This window comes from Geotrypetes seraphini, chromosome 1 (genome assembly GCF_902459505.1).
Source record: "Geotrypetes seraphini chromosome 1, aGeoSer1.1, whole genome shotgun sequence".
Taxonomy (NCBI): Eukaryota; Metazoa; Chordata; class Amphibia; order Gymnophiona; family Dermophiidae; genus Geotrypetes; species Geotrypetes seraphini.
In genome coordinates, this window is record NC_047084.1 from 79,124,634 (window position 1) to 79,149,251 (window position 24,618).

At 43.3% G+C, this 24,618-nt stretch overlaps 1 protein-coding gene across 4 annotated transcripts in view; it reads right to left on the bottom strand.

Annotated features, from left to right (window-relative positions):
* Positions 1–24,618, bottom strand: part of WDR7 (WD repeat domain 7) — a 606,257-nt gene that overhangs the window by 403,968 nt on the left and 177,671 nt on the right. For all 4 annotated transcript variants that reach the window (XM_033933907.1, XM_033933932.1, XM_033933915.1 and 1 more), the window contains one exon: positions 18,912–19,030. In XM_033933907.1, coding sequence (XP_033789798.1) covers positions 18,912–19,030 — 119 coding nt within the window. The remainder of the gene's footprint in view (positions 1–18,911; positions 19,031–24,618) is intronic.

Genomic DNA, 24,618 nt, shown 5'->3' on the forward strand with positions numbered 1-24,618 from the left:
AAACCTGGAGAAACTCATCTGGCGTTCCACAGGGGTCTCCATTATCCCCTCTGCTCTTCAACGTCTACATGTCATCACTAGGCGTGCAGCTGGCCCAGCGGGGTATAAAATTATTTAGTTACGCAGATGACTTCACAATCATTATCCCATTCACTACTTCTCCCTCTGAAACTACTTCCATGGCAACAGAAGCACTAAACCTGATGGAACAATGGACCACAGAATTCAGACTGAAGCTTAACTCAGAAAAAACTAAATTCTTCATAGCCTCGCCACACCCACCTGTCACTACAACTCCACTAGGCATCAACAATCTCAGCTACCCTATTCAACCTACTATGAAGGTTCTGGGGGTAATTCTGGACCAAGACCTAACCATGAAAGACCAAGTGGACTCCCTAGTCAGAAAGGGTTTTTTTACTCTCTGGAAACTTAGGTCCATTAAAGCATACTTCGACGCTACATCATTCAGAATTCTGGTACAAGTCCTAATACTAAGCCATCTCGATTATTGTAACATTGCCCATCTGGCAGTCTCCCAGAAGAACATGCAGAGACTACAACTGGTACAAAATGCGGCAGTCAGGTTGATCTTTGGGTTGAAGAAGTCCGATCACATTACCCCTGCCTACCAACTCCTACACTGACTGCCAATGGAGGCACGTGTGAAGTTCAAGCTGGGATGTCTCTGCTTCAAGGTACTATCCGGTCTAGTCCCTAAATATATAACAGACATCTTTTCCTTCTCAACCAACAGACATAAGAGGAGTACACACCTGCAGTTTGTCTCCCCATCGGCTAGAGGATGTAAATTTAAGAAACACCATCAACATCTTCTATCGTATCAAGCAGCCTTATGGGGCAAAGACCTGGAAAAACTAATTATACACGCAAATAACTATGGCGAATTTAGGAAACACCTAAAAACATACCTGTTCTTGAAGTACCTAGGTAACGAATCTGGAGAATTGCTCCCATCACAATCTCTCCCTTAAATCTGATCCCTAAACTGTTAGCCACTAATCTCTAACTATGTATGTTCCACTCAATTTGTAGCATCTTTTTAATCATTGTAAACCGCATAGAACTTCACGGTCCTGCGGTATATAAACTGTTATTATTATTATTATTATTATTCAGCAGATCCAGAACACTGCAGCTAGATTGATCTTCGCAAAAAGCAAATTTGACCATGTTTCCCCGCTTCTGTCAAAACTTCACTGCTTTTTGGTGATTTCTAGGATTCACTTTAAATGTACCTGCCTAATATTCAAGATCCTACATGGCATTCTTCCTCCCCTAATTCCACTATCCTGGAATTCTTCGAGACCTGACACTACCAGATCCGCCCACAAACTCAAACTATCCTTCCTCTTGTTAAAAGGGATCATGTATGCAGGTAAATTAGGGAAATCCCTTTTCTTCAAATTCACTGAGATTTGGAATAACCTCCCTGCCCCGCTGCTGAATCTAGGCTGATTCCAATTATTCTGAAAGCATCTGAAAATCTGGCTTTTCTCCAAAACGTAAAGCTACCTATTTAAAATGTAAAGCTAGCTATCCTCTTCATAACCTCTTATTTCTTATTATGTCCTTACCTCATTTATTGAATTTACCTGTAAACCGTGCCAAGCTCTATCTTTATGGAGATGATGCGGTATACAAACTTAAGGTTTAGTTTAGTTTAAAAAGAAATGGTATGCTGAACCTTAGGGTACTCTGTCCATTTTCACAAACATACTGCAGAAAGATGTCAATCACAGCTTTTGATACCTCCTCCTTCTCCCAAGTGTTTCCTGTCCCTTAAGTTCATTCCAAAGCATGCAAGAGTTCTAGAGTAAAAGACAGGAGAAGGAGGGACAAACCCATAATTCGACTGGCAGAGAAGTCTTAGCTATGAAGAGAACCATGAAGCATAAGGCAAAAACAGGCACATCAGAAATTATTGGGTGGGGGGGTTCAGCATACCATTCCTATCTAGCGGAAAATATATTATCAAGCTAAGAACCTAATCTCATTTCCAATGCAATAGGAATGGTATGCTAAGCAGTTCCTGAAGTCCTGAATGGGAGAGGTAAGACTGCTTTCAGTACTGAAGATCCAAAAGCAGAATCCTCTTGCACTGCCACATCCACCCTATAGAATTTAGTGAAAGCATATAGGGAAGAACATGTTGCAGATCTACATATCTCCTCCAGCAATATCACCCTTGATTCTGCCCATGAGGCGGCTACTCCTCCGGTTGAATGTGCTTTCAATGACACAGATGGTTGTTTTCTGCAGACAATGTAAATGAAAGAAATTGTTGTCCAAATCCACTGGGAAATGGTGGCCTTGGAGGTTGGTCTGCCTTGGCTTGGTAAGGACAAAGAGATGGTCTGATAGACAATACTTATTAGTCACTTCCAGGTAATGCAAGAGAACTCTGTGGACATCCAGCAGCTTTAAAGCCTTGTCTTTTTTCTTTGAACCCATAGGTTGAAAGGCTGGTAACCTAACTTCCTGGCTGATGTGAAATGCTGAAACCTTTGGCAAAAAGGAAGATACTGTATGCAAGGTCACTCTCATTTCTATTATCCTCAGAAATGGTTCCCTGCATGACAAAGCTTGCAGTTCTGAGATTCTTCTTGACGAGATAATTGCAACCAGGAACATCACTTTGATAGTAAGATCCATGAGAGAAGATTTCGTCAAAGGCTCATATGGGATCCTCCGAAGACCCTCTAACATGATGTTGAGATTCCAGGAAGGGAATGGATCTTTGATCAGTAGAAATCTAATAATGCCTGGGTGAGCAGCCAGGGAGATTTGCTTCTCTCTGCCTCTAAAGAAAGCCAGGCCAGCCATCTGCACCTTAAGGGACACCACTGCTAATCCCTTGTCCAGGCCACCTTGAAGGAAAGCCAGTACCAACAATACTGAGGCTTTATTAGGCTCCAGATTCTTCTTATTGCACCAGTGCTGAAAAGTATCCCATGCCTTGGCATATGCTGAAAGAATGGATGGTTTCCTGGCCTTCAGTAGGATAGTAATGACCACTTTTGAATATCCTTTCTTGGCTAGCATCATGCACTCAAGAACCAAGCCATAAGGCTAAAATGACCTGCAACTCCTAGAGCAACTGGCCCCCTGTGTGAGCAAGTCCGGATACACCTGGAGTAGGAGACATTCATCCATTTGTAGGCGTATCAGTTCCGCATACCAAAGGATGCCTGGGCCAATCCGGGGCCATGAGGATCACCCAGATGTTATGTGATGGACCACAAAGTCTATCAGGGGCTATGGAGGAAGCACTTATAACAGTCTGGACTTCAGTCATGGTTGCATCAAAGCGTCCAGCCCTGCACTTCCAGTCTCATATCTTTGGCTGAAAAAATGAAGTACTTTCTTGTTGCGTGCTGTTGTCATCAAATCGAATGTTGGACACCGATGTCCAAAAATGTCTTGGAACGCCCACAGGACCAACGACCACTCTCCCAGGTTTAATTCTGTCTGCTAAAGTAGTCCACTTGCACATTGTCCACCCTGGCCACGTGAGCAGCCATGATGGCCAGCAGGTGGTTTTTTGCCCAAGTAAACAGTAGTTTTGCCTCTAGTTGTAGTGATGTGCTTCTGGTGTCTCCCTGCCAGCTGACATAGGATGGTGTCCAGTTCCTTGCACCAGGCAACCACTGAAGGTCACCCCTCCCCAATTCTCCCTCTCCAGCTGACAAGCTGGCATACATTGACCCAGGAATCATTCTGAAGTGGAATTCCTTTTACTAGAGACTGTGAGAGGAGCCATAGCTCATGCTGTGCAGCCTACTTGGTCCAGGATAGAAGGGCCTGTAGGGAGTTATCTCTGGGGAGACCAATGAGACAATAGCATATTTTGAAGTAGCAGGAAATGTGCCACTGACCAGGGCACTACATCTATGAGGCCACAACCAATGATGTAGGCGCTGGCTGTGACAGGTGGTTTGTAATTTGCCCCTAAAACGTCTGTATGCATGCCTCTGGCAGACAAACTCGGCCTTAAAAACAGCTTTTGAAGGACCCCCCCCCCCCTCCCCTACACACACACACAATTTTTCCCACAGGCTGTCACAGCCTCACTCACAGACCATGTGCTGGGAAAATGGTGCTGCTCCTGCATGCTTCAGCTCCTCCCAGGTGTAGCTGTTCTAGGAGAGGCCTTTTGCTTCCAGTCACTCAGCCACTTGTTGAGATCTTTGGACTGCCAATCAGAATTTCACAGACCAACCCTCAACCTCACAGACCTCTCACAAAAAAGATGAGGGAAACAAAAAGCAGCCAGCACCTTGAGTGCCCTGGAGGAATGCTATTAGCACTTAAACAGTCTGTGCTCCAGCCCCTGGCCAAGTCAAAAGGGTGAATAAACACCAGGGGAATGGAACCTGAGCTCCACTAATCTTCAGCAGGCAGGCTGAAACAAGTCCCTGAAGAATACACCTGCCAGCTGAAGATTTTAAATCTGTTCCTCACCATGCAGGCAGAGTAGACCCTTATCAAAAGGGATCTCTGATTTCACAAAAAAGACTAGCTAGATCGAAAAACTATTGCAAAATAAAAAGAAATAAACTGAGCAGGTCAGAAGACACCTTTTATGCTCGCCTGCAGAAAAAGAAACTGAAGGGGACAACAGGCTCCTGGGAGGAAGAGGTTTCAAAAACTGTGACTGACATCTTTCCGCAGTATGCTTGCGAGAATGGAAGAGTATCCTGAGGTTCAGCATATCATTCCTATTGCACTGAAAACAGTTGTTTAGACATTACAAAAACTTTAGCAATTTTTAGAAATTCACCCATCATCAAAGAAAACATCTAAACAGAAAATATTTTATTTATTCAATTTTCTATACAGTTCTCCCAAGGGAGCTCAGAATGGTTTACGTGAATTTATTCAGGCACTCAAGCATTTTCCCTGTCTGTCCCAGCAAGCTCACAATCTATCTAATGTACCTGGGGCAATGGGGGGGGGGGGGGAATTACTTGACTTGCCCAGGGTCACAAGGAGCATCATGGGTTTGAACCAACAACCCCAAGGTGCTGAGACTGTAGCTTTTAACAATGAAAACTAGTTTCGGTAAGCAATTTATTTTACAATTGAATTCCCTGAATTTTTGGGTAGCACCTTGTATATGCTTTTCTTTGCACACATACCTGTATGCGCATATTTTTCTGCACACAAAATAAGAATCCTAAATAGTATGAAATAGCACAAATACCAGAGTAAAAAATATGTAAATAACTCCAAAAACTGCAACCTAAAACTCTCAGTAAACCTAGTTAATGAAATAAGCATTATTTGTATAGAAACATATCGTTCATTACTTCAGCACAAATCATGTAAAAGAAAACAACATTTCAATTAACTCCAGACTAAAACAGTAACCCAGGAGAAATTTTCATTTTCAGTTAAGCAATCAGATCTCTCAACTTCAGTGCTATTTCTCATATCTTTCTCTGAATTCTGCAGATTCAACATTTTTGCCAGAGCAGCATAGGTGCAATGTAAAGGCCATCTAGTCATTTATCAAACAAGAGGTGCTAACTGATATTCTGACTGCATGCATGTCAGAAAACAGATTTGCTCAGCAGTGTCTTTGTCGGAACTTCTACTATAAAGTTCTATCCTTAAAATTTTTTAATAGCAATTCAGAAAATTTATAAATTTAGGGCACACAATAAAATAAATCTTTCCTAATATAAGATACATCTTAAGTATCTTATATGAACTGAATCTGGAATAGGAGGCAGGTGAAAGGCATGTTCTGTAGAAGTGATGCAGAAAATGGAAGATTATGAAAGGAGAATGAGAGAAACAAGGAATATATGATGGCGATGGAAGGATATGAGTATAATGGGAAAAACTGAAGCATATGGAGTGAGAGTAGGTAGAAATGGCAGCGAGGGAAGGGAGTATGGTATAGATTAGCATTAGAGAATTTAAGACTTTCATTACTGCCAATTTAGCATGCCAAACGTGACACAATAGGTCAGTGGTCTTGAGGCCCTCGGTATGTTTATCATAATCACAAAGTAAAATAAAACATTTTCTTGATCATATGTCTCTTTAGCTATAAATTACAATATTATTATTTTTAAGACTTATCCAAAAGAAAAGATTTATAAACTATAACAAGTTTTACCTCATGCAAAGTTGTCATTTCTTTAATAAAACATTACCTATTTTTTCTGAGGCCCTCCAAGTACCTACAAATCCAAAATGTGGCCCTGCAAAAGGTTTGAGTTTGAGACTAGAGAATGACACAGTGGTTGTTATCCATAACCTGCCGAAACGGGGGAGAGAAAGAAAGTAGTCACTGCAGGTAAGGGGAGAAGGCCATTCACTGCCCCGTGGAGTGGTGAATGGCCTTGTCTCCGCAGTGAAGGGAGGAAACACGCGCGGTCACCAACCGTGCTCCTTTCCTCCATACTGATAGCCGTCACCCGATTGCCACCGCCGCCCAAGCATCTCCCTCCCTGCCTCAATTCTGATCGCCGCCGCTGCCTGAGCCTGATCGCCGCTGCCCAAGCATCTCCCTTCCTCCATACTGATAGCCGTCACCTGATTGCCGCCGCCGCCCAAGCATCTCCTTCCCTGCCTCAATCCTGATCGCCGCCGCTGCCTGAGCCTGATCGCCGCTGCCCAAGCATCTCCCTCCCTGCCATACCTTCGTGGCAGGAATTTCTCTAAATGTGCTTCTTACCAGCAGCCGGAGCATTGAAATTATGTGTGGCTGCCGTAAAGGTCATCTATGACGCAACCAGAAGTTGCATCAGAGATAATCTTTCCTGCAGCCATATGCAATTTCAACACTCTGGCTGCTGGTAGGAAATATATTTAGAACTTGCCTGCCGCGAAAGTAAGGGGAAGGGAGGGAGAAAGGGAAGAAAGGTGGGGTGGAGAAAAACAAACACTGAAGGGACATGGGGAAGGTGGGGTGGAGGAAGTGGGGAGAAGACGCTGGGAAATGGTGAAGAGAGAGTAGGGAGAAGATGCTGGGAAATGGGGAAGAGAGAGTGGGGAGAAGATGCTGAAGGGAATGGGGAAGAGAGAGAGTGGGAAGAAGACGCTGGAAGGGAAGAAGACAGAGATGCCAGACTATGGGGGAGCGGAGGGAAGAAGATGGGTGCCAGACTAATGGGGGGGGGGGTGAAGGGAGAGGCACAGTAACAGAGCAAATGTAAGGCGCAGAGAGAAGACAGACAGTGGATGGAAGGAATTGAATGAGAAGATTCGGAAAGCAGAAACCAGACAACGAAGGTAGAAAAAAAAAAATTATATTTATTTATTTTCTTTTTTTGCTTTAGGATAAAGTAGTATTAGTTGTGTTGATAAAAATTTATAAACAAAGCCCTGCCAGCTGAACATCTCTTTCTCCAGTTTAGCAGCCAGAACTTTGATTTATAAGGAAGGAATAAGCTAAATCTTGCAGTACTGAGGCTTGTATGGATGCTGCCGGGACAGGGCGGTGAAGGGGACGGCGGGGCAGAGACAGGCGGGGCAGTGACGGGGACAGATTTTTTTCCTGTGTCATTCTCTATTTGAGACCACTGCAATAGGTCATTTGGTGGTATAATACTCTTGCATATATTTACTCCAAGCAGAAAACTATTCCATCCATTTCAAAATATCTTCCTGAAAAAAATAGTAAGCAAGCATAGATCAAGTTCTACTACTCTGTATCAACTAGGCTACAATAATAAATTGTAGAAGCCCAGGTAATTGAAAGGAAAGCAATTTTCAGATAAACCGGTGTATCTAAAAATTTCCTTCACTCGGTCTGTCTAAAAGAATATATGTAGGCAGGACTATGGAAGGACACTCTACAGATGTCAACTTCAAAATTGTCATTATTCTTTACTTCCTTTCAAAACAGGTAAAAAAAGAAAAAAAAAAAAAAATGAATAGTTGATAGCCAAATCTCTGATTTCCATCTGAGAATCTGTTGACATGCATTTTTCATTCCTCCATTATGGTGGCATCTAGATATAAAGCTGTAGTAGGAGCACATGAGCATGGTGCAGATTCATCCCTTCCCTAGTCAGTCCAGACTTCAGAACCCCTCACTCTCTCTCAAAGGGCTTCTTCCAATCAGGTGTTCTGTTAGCATAGGCTGAACAATTTGGAAACTGAGTAATTGGTACCTTCAGAGGGTGGGAGGCTGCAAGATCAGTTGCTAGGAATATGTTTCCCAGAGAGATATATCCCAAGAGACAATACCAAGAAGGAATCAATCCTATAGCACAGAGAAGGAATAGAGAGAGACAAGTCAGTCTTTGAAGTAGGCCGAGGAGCAATGGTGGTTTGTAGGAATGTAGCCAATCTGATCACGTGGGTTGCAGTAGTCAGTTCTTCAGTTTCACCAACTGGCACTTCAGAAATAATAAATCTAGCTCCCAAAGTGTCTCTTGATAGATCACTGCCATATGATGACCAAAATGGAACAATTCTTGGTTTAATATGTGGGCCAATTCTACATATTCTCATGTGGTGCAAAAGTCAGATTCAAACAAAGGATGTTATACTATTTTATCCAATTTAGCTACACATCAATCTCAGATCTTAAAATGACAGATTAGCACCAATATAAAGACAATATGATCTTGCAGAGGAAACATGGATCCTTGTGAATTTTACTGAGGAATTATTGAAATGCTTGTTTCTGAACTTTCTTTATACTATTTTTTTTCAATTTATTTATTTATCATTTTACACAAAAAATTATCAAGCATTATATCTTGTACAGTAAGATTGTATCCAAAGTACAATAATAAGAATACATATAACATATTCTCTCATTCTTAAGCAATCTGTAGTCCCCAATTTTTGAATCCAAGATTTTCAAAATAGAGTGACTTATAAATTAAAAAGAAAATAACAATAATAAGCAAATCAAGGTGGCTGAAATCGGAGGGAGTTTCCTAATCATGAGTCAGTTATTATTCCAGTTCTTTCTTTCTCAAGACGTTTCAAAGCCACAAAATTTGTTAGGTGCATTGGATCAAAGAAAACATATTTATCTACACCATGAAGAACAATGCATTTACAGGGAAATCTAAGAAAAAACTTTCCCCCCACTGAAATCACTCCTGGTTTTAACAATAGGAACTGCCTTCTCCGTTTTTGAGTCTCTTTGGTGACATCTGGAAAAATCTGTACTTTTTGTCCTAGGAACTCTTTAGTTCTATTTTTAAAGAACATTTTCATAATCCAGTTCTTATCTGGTGCTAAAGCAACAGTAACTAACAGTGTTGCTGGTGTAACCAAGTCCTTTGTAGAAGATTCCAATAAAGTGGATATGTCCATTTGTGGTTCCTGCTGATCTTGATTACCCGGTTGTTGTCCCATTTTTCTGACAGGCAAATAATATACTTGGGAAAAGGGCGGAATTAATTCCTCAGAAACTGAAAAGACTTCCAAAAAGTATTTCTTTAACATTTCTCTAGGTGTCATAGATAAGACCCTAGGGAAATTTAGGAACCTTAAATTATTGGCTCGCTGGCCATTTTCAATCATTTCCAGTTTCCGCCTAATATTCACACAATCTTTAACCACTGTTTCTTGCACTTGTTTAACCTCCGTTATTTCAAGTTCATTTTTTTCCAACTTTGTTTTAGTTAAAGTCATATCTGCTTGTATTTTATTTAGTTCTTGTTCTTGTTTGTAAATTGTCTTTCCCATTTCTTTAATTTGTGGAGTCAAAGTATTTCCCAGTTTTATTACTAAGTCCCATAGAGACTCCATAGTAATTTCAGTGGGTTTTTTTACCATAAAGGAACCATTCTCACCTTCCAAAGATGTAGTTTGTTTGTCTTGTTTTTCCTCTCTCTTCTCCGATGTTCCCAGCGCTTCTGTATCTCTCCCTAGACTCAAAAAGTCCTGGGGGATATCTATCTCCAGACTCACCGATGAAAGAGCCTCCCGGATAGCAGACCCTATCTCTCCGGACAAGTCTGGTTCCCGTGGTGAGCTGGTGCGTTGTGGCTGAGGAGGAGTATCTCTTGCATCAGGGCTGAGCGTAACCTCCAGCCCTGGGATCCCTCTAGCGACGTCACTCTGCGTCGCCGGTTCCAACGGGCGACTCCCTGATGCCGTTGTCTCCCTCTGAAGCCGATTCAGCATTTGCTCGATAGTGATAGTAGTAGTCGGGGGATTTCCAGAGCGCCGCGAGGCTCCTGCAGCACTTCTCCCCCTCCTTTTCGGCATGAAGAACAGTCACTCAGCCAAGCTGAAACTAAAGGTAAATTCAATTTCACCGAGCTTCTGATGAACGCTTCCAAAATTCAGCCACTCGCGGCCATCTTGGATCTCTATGCACATCTTCTTTATACTATTAAGGAAATAATTTTTGGACATTCTAAAAACTGTACCTGATCCATCCTGGTCTCCAAAAATTATTATATACCTGATTATATACCCGATTCATAGGAAGGAGCCTTGAATATGTTAACCTCTAAATCAGTGGTTTCCCAACCCTGTCCTGGAGGAACACCAGGCCAATTGGGTTTTCAGGCTAGCCCTAATGAATATGCATGAAGCAAATTTGCATGCCTATCACTTCCATCATATGCAAATCTCTCTCATGCATATTCATTAGGGCTAGCCTGAAAACCCGATTGGCCTGGTGTTCCTCCAGGACAGGGTTGGGAATCACTGCTCTAAATAATTTGGACCCTTCTGATTTAGAGTCTTGCATAAATGCCACTATGAAGGTGTTTTTTATGCTTGATAAAGATGGAGAGAAAGCAAAGTGAATTCCCTGTAGCAGGTATTCTCTGAGGACAGCAGGCATGTATTCTTACCTGTGGGTGATGATATTCACAGAACCCAGCATGGACACTACCAAGAGTACTGTCACTTTAAATATTTAGACAGAGCCCATACCTTAAGCGTGCTGATAACTTCCTGCCTGACTTCAGCTCACAGGACCATCAGAGTAGTGAACAGAAAACGAAGCAGTATCAGCAGCAGAGAAAGGTGTTTAGATCTGGGCAAGTTAGGAACTGTGTGGCCCTCCTCTTTCCAGTGCTGGCCAGAATTGTTTGGGCACTGTCCTCCCTTATACCCACCCAAAATTACACCCATTAAGAAATTATATCTAGGTATAGGTGGAGTATGGGACTAAGCATCATTTTTTTATATAGTGGTACCTTGGCTTGTGAGCATAATTCATTCCAGAAGAATGCTCGTAATACAAAGTACTCGTATATCAAAGCACATTTCTTCATAGAAAACAATGGAAGCTCGGACGCAGAAGAGGCAGGGTTAAGTGACTTTGCCCAGAGTCACAAAGAGCTGCAGAGGAAATTAAGCCCAATTCCTTAGCCAAAGCTAAAAGGAGCTGGAACAAAACGAGAAGATCGACTACTGTACCTCCCTCATCGCCCGGCTCACTTCCTTCACTTAAGGCTCCTCCAGCATCAGGAGTACCACTGTCACCTACAAAATCCTCCGTCAAGCATCACCCACTAGCTGGCTACCAACATCTCCGCCTCTAACAGCCACAGGTCCTCCAGCGGGGTCCTTTCTAATCAGCGGTCACCTTTTTAGCAACCCAATGCCTGCATGAGTTCGGGAAAGCAGAGGATTGCCCTTTTTATGGTGAAATGGCAGCGGCCCCGAGCTCGGTTTCAGTTGCCAGTGCCCCACAGTTGGGCGGGAAGCGGCCAAATAGGTGCACGCATGGCTGGTGGGAGGATGGGCATCCGTGCGACTGCCCTGGCATTCTCAGACTACAGCAATGTTTGAGGCAGTGGTGGATGTGGTGCCGGTGTCTTCACGTATGCAGCTTTTGCCTTTTGTGCCCTGGTAGTGCGGCCTCGGGCTAGAGTTTCTGCAGACAGAGAAAGGAAGAGTAGACACCAACCGGAAGAGGCTCACGGGTGGCGCGTAAGTGCTCGTTTACCGAGGCAATGCTCAGTTTGCGAGTCACAGTTTACTGGAGTGTTTTACTCATCTTGCAAAACACTCGCAAACCACATTACTCGCAAACCAAGGCTTGACTGTATATATAAAATGTCACCTAGTGGATCTTTCAGCTCTCAGTTTATAATTATCATTTTTTTAGTATTACATGCTTTACAGTGGTGATAATTATTAGTTACAATATGTCTCTGCTTGAGTATGGCACAGGGATGGGTAACCGTGGAACGGGGGCAGGCATAGAACCCATGGGGATGGGGCAGGGACAGAGCCTGCAGGGACAGGGACAAGTTTTGTCCCCTTGTCATTCTCTAAAAACTTGAGACTAGTACCAATCTCTCTGTCTGTGCCCTCTGCCTAAAACAGACTGCTTCAACATTGAAGGCAGTCATTTACTTCACCTGTGGATATGTAATTCGCCTTAGATGCTCCACTCCTCCAATTCTTTCCTATATCTGACTTTAACAGAGACTCCTTTCTTCCATAAAACTGCAACCTTGACATAGCATATGTTAAACTCCACCAGACCTTTCAAGATAATATCTACACCTCCACAGTGAACCCTGCTTAGGCCCTCCCACCCACCCCTGGGCACACATTACACATATAGACCCATCTACAAATCAGCCCCAACACACCCCACCTGTTACCCAACCAAATCCTACTACAACTCCAAATCCTTAACCTAACCACCACAGCCACTCCAAATTACATTGCTTTCATATTACCAATGCCACAACCTGTGTTCTCCTATTTATTGCAAATTACTCTCCTTGTCAACATGCATTCCTCCAACCCAGTAATCACAGGCCACGGCTGATATGGTAACCTCTGTTACCTTCCCCACAGGAAATCATTACCACTCAGATCCTAATACCTTAGGCCTATCCCTATCACCCTCCCCTCACCAACACCCAATAACCTCAAAATGGCACTGGCAAATGCAAGGTCTGTAAACAACAAAGACACTATACTATATGACCTCCTCACAAACAATAACTGGGACACTTTCCTAATTATTGAAACCTGGCTCAAAGATAATGACAGAACAATTCTGGGTATGCTGTGCCCTCCAGGATACCAAGCAATAGCTTGCTCCCACACTGACACTAGAGGTGGAATAGTAGCCGCCATCATTAAATCCAACCTCAACCCAAGGCTGATAGATGCCATCACATTAAACGCATTAGAGTGCCTCACCTTCTCAGTGGATCACAATGGAGACCTAACCCTCACTTTGATATACAGAGCACTGCATTCACCAATTACTGTCCTAGATGACCTACAATCCATCCTTAGCAAACAGATCATCACATATAACCAAATCATCATACGTGGAGATTTCAACTTCGCTAACTACCCATATGAGACTGGAGCACCAGCAGACTTCATCACTTCACTAGCGGACCTAGGCTTCCAACAAATGGTCCACTCGCCAACTCACACTGTGGGCCACTTCCTAGACCTAGTCTTTACTCAAAAATACACTTAGCTAACCACCCTAACCCCAGCCTGTACCACCAAACCAGTCTGACCACCATTTAACCACATTCACCCACAATTACACAACAAAGCAACAGTCAACCAGGAAGCAACCCCAACATAAAATAATATACAACGACACAATCAACCTAGAGAATCTCTCCACAGGCCTCTCTAACCTAGTGAGAAACATAGAAAAAGACGGCAGATAAGGGCCGCGGCCCATCTAGTCTGCCCACCCCAATGACCCTCCCCTATTTAACTCTGTGCAGAGATCCCACATGACGATCCCATTTCCTCTTAAAATCAGGCACGCTGCTTGCCTCGATCACCTGAAGTGGAAGTCTATTCCAGCGATCAACCACTCTTTCGGTGGTACCAAATTCACAATCTGTTGATGAAGCTGCGGTGGACTGGCACACTGAGGTAAAATCCCTATATGAAGGGCTAGACCCGGTCAAAAAGATCAAATACTACCCCTGCAAATATTCCTCCCCCTGGTTTACTGACAACTTAAGAACTAAGAAAAGAGAACTAAGGAAAGTGGAATGAAAATGGTACCAATCCAGACTTAATAGTGACAGGTCCAAATGGAAAGATCTGCATAAAGTATACAAAATAGCCACCCTAGAGGCTAAAAAGAAGTACTACTCTGAACAACACTTAAAGACCTCCAAAAGATCAACTAACAAAAAAATATACTCATAACATCACAAGGAGACAATCAATATCTTAACACTGAACTCGACAGCAAAACACTCTCAGACTACTTTGCTGACAAATTAGACAAAATATGGTCTCATCTTGGCTCCGCTATGTTACAGATATTGTCTCCCTGCAACTTAGACAAAACAATCAAAACCACAACTGGGAACTAACTAACTTCTATACAGTCTCCCATGATGACATCATTGAGATAGTAGACACAATTCGCCCTTCTGGCTCCAACCTGGACCCCGTCAGCCACATCTCCTAGTGGCAGTGAAAGATGCCTTTGTAGATGCCATCCTTCCTCTCATCAACACTGGAAACCAGCACAAACTGGAAACCAGCAGTCATCAGTCCGATTTTGGAAAAAAAAAAAACAAAAAACCACGCTCACCCCTAACGTGCCCAGCCACTTTAGACCTGTCTCCAACCTACCCTTTGTCTCCAAGATCCTGGAAAAAACAGTGTTATTCCAATTACATTCCTTCATCAACGAACAAGGCACCCTATCCGCCTTTCAATTGGGATTCAGGAAATTCCACATTACTGAAATCATTGATGACTGCTGGAAACTCATGGACAAGGGTAATCCTTCTGGTGCTGCTGAATCTCAGCACAACCTTCGACACTATAGACCATTCTCTCCTCATTGAGCAGCTTTCTGAAATCAGAATCCGGACATTGCGCTAAGATGGTTCTCCTCTTTCCTAAATAACACTGCACAACAATTTTTTGGTTAAGTCTTGATTCCTGAAAAGTTTTTGGTGATTATGACAGGTACCAACTTGGTATGCTCAAATATGGTTTTGGTTTTACTGCATCACGTAAGAACTATGAGAAATAGACATTTTTATGTTTACTGACAATAAAATATATAGTCAAGTTTACGTTTCGCACAAGCGACTAAATGAAACAGAATTAAAAGTGTTTTGCTCCCGAGTTTCTTTTATATTCAGTGTCTGGTGCATCACGTTGTAGCATCCAACAATAGTCGGCAAGCATTGACGGATTCCAATTGCCCTGGTATCGTTTCTCCATCGTAGCTATGTCTTGATGAAACCTTTCACCGTGCTCGTCACTCACAGCACCGAGATTTGCGGGGAAGAAGTCCAAGTGTGAATGGAGGAAATGAATCTTGAGTGACATATTGCACTTCATTCTCTTGTATGCTTTGAGAAGTTTGTCTACCAGCTGAATGTAGTTTGGGGCTCTGTAATTGCCCAGAAAATTGTCAACAACGTCTTTCAAGGCTTTCCAGCCAATTTTTTCCGGCCCAACTAACAGATCTTCAAATCGCTTGTCACTCATAACATGTCTGATCTGGGGGCCAACAAAAATACCCTCTTTGATCTTGGCATCAGTTATTCTTGGGAACATCTGTCTTAAATAACGAAAACCTTCCCCTTCCTTGTTCATTGCTTTCACAAAATTCTTCATGAGTCCCAGTTTAATGTGAAGAGGAGGCAAAAATATCTTTGTCGGGTCAACAAGCGATTCATGTGCTACATTTTTCTGTCCTGGAACTAACTTTTTACGGAGTGGCCAGTTCTTTCTAGAATAGTGCGACTCTCTGTCTCGGCTGTCCCATTCGCAGATGAAACAGCAGTACTTTGTATAGCCAAGCTGCAGTCCTAGTAACAGAGCAACGACTTTGAGGTCTCCACAGATATTCCAGTTATACCTGGTATACTGGACATACTTTAGTAACATTTCCATATTCTCATATGTTTCTTTCATATGTGCTGCATAGCCAACAGGTACTGAAGGATAAACGTTGCCATTGTGCAACAGAACAGCTTTCAGGCTTAACATTGACGAATCAATGAAAAGACGCCACTCTTCCGGGTTGTGATCACAACCAAAGACCGAGAACAATCCTTCAATGTCACAACAGAAACAGAGACTGTCGACTTGTGCAAAAAATTTGGTTATATCATGATGCCGGTCTCGAAACACAGAAATTTTCGTACCTGGTGATAGCAAACACCATTCCTGCAGTCTCGAACCTAGCAGCTCAGCTTTTGCTTTTGACAGACCCAAATCTCTGACCAAATCGTTCAATTCGGACTGTGTTATCAGATGTGGATCGCCTGATGAGGATGGTTCAAAATCCGGGTCAATGTCACTGTTAGAACCCTGCACTGCAGTTTCTTCATCTGGTTCGTCTAAGGTCCAATCCTCTGGTGGTTTCGGAACTGGAAGACTGTCATCATGTGGCATGGGTCTCATTGCTGAAGGCAGATTAGGATATTCAATTGACTTCTTGTTTTTGGCAGAGAAACCAGACACATTAGTCAAACAGAAATAACAGTCCGTCACATGGTCTTTCTGTTCTCGCCATATCATCGGAACAGCAAATGGCATCGTCTTTCGAGTACCTCTGAGCCAGGCTCTCAGACTAACAGCACATGTCGCACAGCAAATGTGAGGCGCCCATTGCTTGTCTTGATCACCTATTTTGCAGCCAAAATACAGATGATAGGCTTTCTTTACAAGGGCAGTCATCGAACGTCTCTGAGGCGTAAGTGTATATTCCCCACAGATATAGCAGAATGTGTCGCGGCTGTTACGACACCGACGAGACATATTGCCCGACACCAAAACGTCTATAGCATCAAGCTTACTTACTGTTATATTGCTACAGCTACTATACTACTATACTTTACTATACTGATACTATATACACACACGGACTATCTATATTAACCAAATGAGCAGGATCGGTGTATGGAAGCCACCATTATAGCATGGTGAGACAGCGCAAGCTCGTTCAGACCTGCCCAGACATGCCCAGGATGTCATCTTCCATAAAACAGCTTCCAACCTGGCTAGATTTTATGCATGGACATACCCAGGCGGCACAAACCGTTGTTGATAAGACACTTATGGGAGAAAAAATTGTTTGCATCCAAATATAAGAAAAAATCACGACAAAATTGAAGATTTCTCTGAAATGGTACGTGATGGGTAATTTTTGATGTAATATTCATGATCAGCACCCAAAATTCTATAAGAAACACCCAGCAGTGTTCAGGAAGCAAAAACTTTGTTGTGCAGTGTAACAGATCCCAAAGCATTCTGCTCAACGATGTGTTATCGAAACCAAAACTGATCAAACATGGTGTTCCACGGGGACTCTGCTATCCCCCTACTATTCAATCTCTACATTAAACCTGTCCTAGAGATAGCCCTCAAACATCAAATATGGATTCATTCCTTCGTGGATGACATCCAACTGTACCTACGCTAGGAGAAGCGCGTGACACCCATACTGCGAAACTACTAACCTGCCTCTCAGAAATCAAAAACTAGATGTCCATCAACAAATTACAACTAAATGCCTCCAAGCTAAAACTCCTTTGGATCCACAAAGAACGCTGCATCCTTGCCCATCCCTCTTTGTGCTGGGACTCAACTACTATAATTGCAGCTTAGGAATATCTGATGTGCAACCTGTCGCTTTCCAACCATATTTTTCAGGTGGTATCTACCTCATCTTACTACCTATGACAACTCCAAAAAATAAGGAACTATTTTTCAGAGTCGGACTTTGACCAACTACTCTATGTCTTAGTACTTTCCCACATGGATTATCGCAATGCGCTATTCAATGGTCTCACAGTGAATTATGTACATCTCCAGCATGTTCAAAATGAAACGATCAGGCTTCTGAAAAACCTCTGTGCCCATGACCCTGTCTCCTATGCTCTGTTGTCAGCTCACTGGCTACCCATAGTCAAATGTTGTGTCTTCAAGGGCTTGATGCTAGCACTCAAATCCTTGCACAACATGGCACCGGCCTATGTGACGAGTAAGCTTCCTCTGTATGTGCCGAACCGGTCCCTCCATACCCAGGATGAAATATGCCTCAAAATGCCCCCTGGTTGTGCCCTTCAACTGCAAACTGTAAAACAACGGTCCTACACCCAATGAAGATGCATGTGACGCTGGTGGAGTAGAGGGCGAGTTCTAAGCAGGTTTACCCAATGCAGGAACAACATCAGATGTTGAGGGAGGCATCAATACTAGTACTGTCAGTACAAATGGCATCAATTTGTCTCCGGAGGCCATGGCCAGTTGAAACAACTTCTCTTGCTGAATGTGCCAAACCTTAAGAGAGTGCTTTTGCAGTGTAGAACAGCAGATACAAGTGTCCACTCGATGCTCCAGGCCCAGACACTGAATGCACCAGCTGTGCAGACCAGTGATGGAAATGGGCCTTTGGCAATGAGTGCACTTTTTGAATTCAGCAGAAGGCCTTGGCAGAAGGAAAAATCTCAGTGGCTAAATCGAAAAACTCAATGGTTGTATCCTGAGATGAAACCTAGTGAGAAAAATACTGAAGAGAAGGCCAGACTGAGAAAAACAAAAAAATTAACTTAAAAAAAAAAAATAAAATTATAAGAAAAAAAAAAAGAGAACCGAAGAAAGAAACTTTAGAAAAGAAAAATGAGCCGAAGGGCAAAAATATGTTGGAAAGACAATGCGACTTGGACAGAGTCCAGAACACATCTTTGCTCTGCGGAGAATGAAAAACTGAGAAACCGCGAGCTGAAGTTGGGTGGGAAGGCACTCGCATGTGCTTGATGCGGGCAGTCTCGAAGCTTCTTAACAAATTTAAAGTGACAATACACTTTTAGCACTGTCCGTACCAGGTTCTATGGATGATGTCACCCACATATGAAAATATGCCGCCTGCTTGTCCGAAAATAAAAAATATGTTAACTATACCTCTAAAGTCCAATGCATTTTTGAGTCACAAATAGTCATTAGGGAAACAAAGGTATTACCTCCAAACATCGATCCTGCCATCTGCGAGCAAGCATCTCAAGCAGCGGAGGCCGGAATTTATCCAGTCCCAAGAGATCAGGCAGCATGACACAGTGCATGGCAGCTAACTGACTCCATCCTAAAAACAGGGAGGATTCAGATGATGAACTAGCTCAAAAACTACAAGGCACATATTTAAAACTGTCATAGTGTAGTCTGTAAAATGTTTTTGTTGCATTTTGGAACTCTTCAGAGGGTTTTACTTTGTGGTTAAGAGATATGTCCTCTAATTTATGAGAAAGACTGTTAGTCACTAAACACATCCTTTAAATTAGCTCATTACATTGAAAATTGTTTAGCATAAACATTATGTTGAAACTCGCCACCAGAAGTCCAACAGGACGAAAACCCAAACAGCAAAGATGACAGTGGGAATGGACAATGAGCACTCCAAAGAGCTAGCAGTATGAAGAAATTTCTTATTTATTTCAATCTGGGATGTACAGTAATGGGTCCATGTTACTGTACATCCCAGATTGAAATAAATAAGAAATTTCTTCATACTACTGGTTCTTGCAGAGTGCTCATTGTCCGTTCCCACTGTCTTCTTTGCTGAAACTCTTTTGCCCACATCTTTTCATCACAATAACAGATTATTCTGTAACTAGTGTTTAAGCCCGTTAGATTAACGGGTGCTAGATGTCTCCTGCTTTTGAACTTGGACAGGGGCAGAGCCGGGGCGGGAAGGAGTGACGGTGGGAGAGCAATTTCAAAGCTTCAGCAGCGGCGGCTCCTTGACCAATCCGCGCTTACAACGTCCCCACACTTGTGGTCTGGCTGGCTCCCCCACCAAAGCCCTTCGCAGCGGCAGCCCCTCCCGCATCCGTCCCCGTGTCCCAAGCCTCTCCGAAGGCCGGCTCCCACGAAAATGGTACCCCTCTGTCCAAAGCCGCGGCGGAAGCCTCCCTCAAGACACATTTCAAATCTGACATATTGTAATCACAAAACAGAAAATAAAATTATTTTTCTTACCTTTTGTTGTCTGGTCATTATTCATATCATGTAGGGGTCCCAGGCTATGGTTGGCTTTTGATAACTCGCTTGCCAGGGCCCCTTCTTTCTTCTTCCCTCCCTCCATCCCTGCAGCTGAAGACAGGCACCTCCCCCCAGTGGTCTGAGACAGGAGGGAGCAGTTAGGAGAGGGTCTGAGGGCAAAGAGGGGCTCAACAGCACACAACCACCTTTCCTTCCCTCCCTCCATCAGGTGCTCCAGTGGTCTGAGACAGGAGGGAGCAGTTAGGAGAGGGTCTAAGGCTAAAGAGGGGCTCAACAGCGTCCAACCACCTTTCCTTCCCTCCCTCCATCAGGTGCAGTGAATCCACCAATGTTAAAAGGAGCCGCGTCGAAATCGGAGGCCTGCCACTGCTGTAGCACGTTCCCCTCTGCCTTGGTCCCGCCCCTTCTCTGACATATGGGACCGCGGCAGAGGGAATGTGTTACGGTGGGGGCAGGGCTCCAATTTCAAAGCAACTCCTTTTAACATAGGCGGAGGTAAACTGTACCTGATGGAGGAAGGGAAGGAACGGTGGGCCAAATTTTGGCAACGGCAGGAATTGTTTTACGGGCCAAGCACTGTGAAACTTTGTTTCTTTAGGCAGCCCCGGTTCTTTACTTGGATTCAATGTGAGCCGGGTGAGGAAGGCCGCCGCAGCCTCGCGGCTAGGTAGGGGGACAACAATGGCGCTTATGCTCAAGCCCCCGCCGCAGCTCCTCTCTCGATCCTGGTGCGGTTCGAGAGGGGAGTCGTGGCGGCGGCTTGAACATAAGCGCGATTGTTGTCCCCCTACCTAGCTGCGAGGCTGCAGCGGGGTTTCCATGGCAACCCGATCGCGGATCTCAGTGTAGGGCCGGGTCTGGCGGCGCCGTGTAGTGCGGAAGCAGGAGGCGGGACCTCAGCACAGCGCCGCCGGCCCCCAGGAGCTCGAGGCCGGCTGCGGACATGCCTGGCGTGGCATGGTGCAGGAGGAACAGTGATCGGTGGAGAGCAGGTGATGAATAGGTGGCGCGAGGTGGAGAGTAGGTGATGACGTAAAACGTGCGCATGCGCACTCGTGTTTTTGGGACGGATCAGGGAACACGTTTTTTTTAGTGCGCATGTGCGGCTAGCATTTTATTATATTAGATAGAAGTATATAAAACATATGAAATGCAGAAAACCTAAAAACAGCTACAAAAGCCTCTTCCATTAGATATTAAAATATGGCCTAGTTCTAGTTAAAAATACAGCCATCAGAGTGTCACTATAAGAACAAAATGCTTTTCCACACAAAAAAAGATAGAACTCGAGTTAGAACATAAGAGCATATATGGCAATATTACTAGAGCATATGAAGGCTGTGAAGGCAAATGAATAAATATGTTGCCCCTATTTTATGAACGCAACATATGAACCAGCAAGCCTTTATAAAATTTCCTCCCAGAAAGCTGTCACATAGATATACCTCCTCTGAGGCAGAAATAACTTAGGTCTGGATTCTATAAATGGCGTCATTATAAGCAGTCACCTTAAAAGCAGCCGTCGATCGAGTATTAATCATGTAATAGCGCCATTTATAGAATCACGCCTTTGGGAAAGTTAGGTACCGGAAACGTAGGCCAGGGATTTCAAAGCCTAAATTTCCAGCACCTACCTTTTACATGATCCACACCTCCGGAGGCGCTTTACGATGTCTAACACCATTTCCGGTGTTAGCCACGCCTAAAATGGCATTCGGTGTCATAAAGCGTCTCTGGAGGTGTGATTCTGCTGATGATTTTTTAGGTGATGATATGCACCTTTAATTTTGTTTTAAGTTTGCTTTTAAACGGTGTTTTGGACTGGTGCCAAAGTTAAAATGCCTTTTATAGAATATGGGCCTTTGTGCACAAAACCATAAAAGCTAAATCTATCCCCAAGAATGCTTACATGCATATCACATGAAATTATCTTAGTGCTTACTATATATACATGAGGGACAATTTTATACGCACTGAGCATTTTTTCGATATGCTAAAGGCATTTAAAAAATTACCTCCATAAAGGACTAGCAAAATTTGGCCTCTTGGTTTCAAATGTCTGCAGTGTTCTGAAATTTACTGTTCCGATGGAATAAATGCTGTACCAATATTTATCTTATCTTTGGATTTTTCATCTACATACCATATATACTCGAATATAAAGTGAGTTTTGGTTAAAAAAAACAAATCCTCAGAAAACCCCAAAAATGAGGATCTTGGTTCATATTCGAGCCTCTCTTTTTACCACCCCTCCCCCACCACCAGCATTTCTCTCTTCCACACACACACATCCTCACAGTTACAAGCATTTCTAGTCTCCATCCCCAGTGACTGACATTTCACCTCCTATCTTCTTCTTCCTTCTCTGGCTGAAACTGACAAAGTTATGTGCTGGGCTGATGCAGGATCTTAAGCATCTGTGAATGTTCAAGGCCTGCCGGCTCCTGCCCTCTCCAAGAGGTAGGTAGTGAAATGTAGATCCTCAGGGATAGAGGAGAGATATGCCAGTAACCATGGGGGGAGGGGAAGAAGAGATATACCAGTAACCACTGGGGTGTGGAGGAAGTGAAGGACGAAATGCTAGTCATTGGGGGGAGGGGAGTTACCATATCACCTAGACTGGTGATCCTGGGGTGCTGCTGAGTGAGGGACTCTGCTCCTCATTCCCACAGCATCAGAAAGTAAGAAGAAGAAAAGTAAAGACAAAAATGTTGCAACCCACAGGGTAGGGAGGAAAGGAAGAAATACAGGACACCACAGGGGAGGGGAGAAGGAGAAAAAAATCTAAATATAATCAAAAGGGAACATCTATTAATAGTCAGTCCCGCCCCCAATCCCACCCTAGCCCCACCCCAACCCCGCCGTAGCCCTGCCCCCAATTTCTTCCATTCATTTTTCATGTGCACGTATCTTATTAATTCATAATGGTAACCATAAGATATTTAAAAACTACAAAGCTCACTATACGCAGAGAAAATGTTAATTATCATTTATATTTGGGGGGGTTTTCAAAGATGTCAAGGCAAATGACTTTCAAATATGCAATGTCACCTCAGAAACTAAAGAAAAATAGACAAATATAATGCAAAACATAAATTCTCAAAACTGACACGTTTTGATCACTAAATTAAAAATAAAATCATTTTTCCTACCTTTGTTGTCTTGTGATTTCATGAGTCTCTGGTTGTGTTTCCTTCTGTCTGTGTATCCTTTCTTTTGTTTCTTTCTTTCTGCACTCAGGCCCAACAATTGTCCCTTTCTATTCCCTCCCTCCTTCCTTCCCATGTCCTTAGTGCCCCCAGAGCCTCCTTCCCAAGTCTTTAGTGCCCCCAGTGCCTCCTTCCCATGTCTTTAGTGCCCCCAGTGCCTCCTTCCCATGTCTTTAGTGCCCCCAGTGCCTCCTTCCTATGTCCCTCTCACTGCCTTCCACACTTTGTCCCACCCCCACCCCCCAAGCCAGCCTGCCTGCCTGTCTACCTCTCTCCCTCCCTCCCTGGCCATAGCCAGGCTGCCTGACTGTCTACCTCTCTCCCTCCCTCCCTGGCCAAAGCCAGCCTGCTTGCCTGCCTACCTATCTCCTTCCCTCCCTGCAGCAAAAAAAAAAAAAGCCTCCCCATCTTTTCCCCTGTCTGCTGCTCTTACTGCCCTGCCGCTAAAGCTGCTAAACCCGGCAGGAAGTCTTCTTTCCGACATCAATTCTAACGTCGGAGAGGACATTCTGGGCCAGCCAGGCAGCGATTGGCTGTTGAGGTTTAAAATAATTGAGGACAGAGATATTTTGCAACTGACACCACTGTGAGTGTTTAAAGAAGTCTGTTAAAATGCCAATGTTTCACAGCACCAAGATGTTTCTTCAGGGCTAATATGACCTTGCTTGAATCTTCACAGAGTGACAGTGTTGTTTTGTGGAGTTTTTTTGGACTTTATTTATATTTCCCCACTTCACCTTTTGCAATATTGACATTATTACACTGCATGTTCCAAAAGTAAGAACATAAGAACAAACATACTGAATCAGACCAATGGGCTATCTAGCCCTGTATCCTGCTTCTAACAATCTAGTACCTGGCAGAAACTCAAATAATAGCAATATTTCATACTACCAATGCCAGGGTAAGCAGTGGCTTCCCTCCATGTCTGTCTCAATAAAAGACCATGGACTTTTCCACCAGGAAGTTATCCAAACCTTTTTTAAATTCAAATTATTTCTGTATTCTATATAGTGTGACAGATTGTATTTTCTATTTGCAAAACTTTAATAAATTTTGAAAAATTATTTCCTCCTATATGTTTTAAAAGTATTTCCATGTAATTTCAAGGGTCCCCTGGACTTCATACTTTCTGAATGAGTGAAAAGTCGATTCATTTTTACCCATTCCCACTCTGGATTTTGTAGACCTCATCAAATTTTCTCTGACATCTCTTTTCCAAGCTAAAGAGCCCTCTAAGTTCCATCTCTTTTATCATATCTTCATTGAACCTTTTCTAATTTTGACAAACCTTGGTGCACCAAGGATTCTCACCCCAGTTCTCGGGACACACCAAGTCAATATGGTTTTCAGGATATCCATAATGAATATAAATTTGATAAATTTATATACACTACCTCCATTATATGGAAATCTATATTGCATATTCATTATGGATAGCTTGAGAACAAAATGTTTTGAT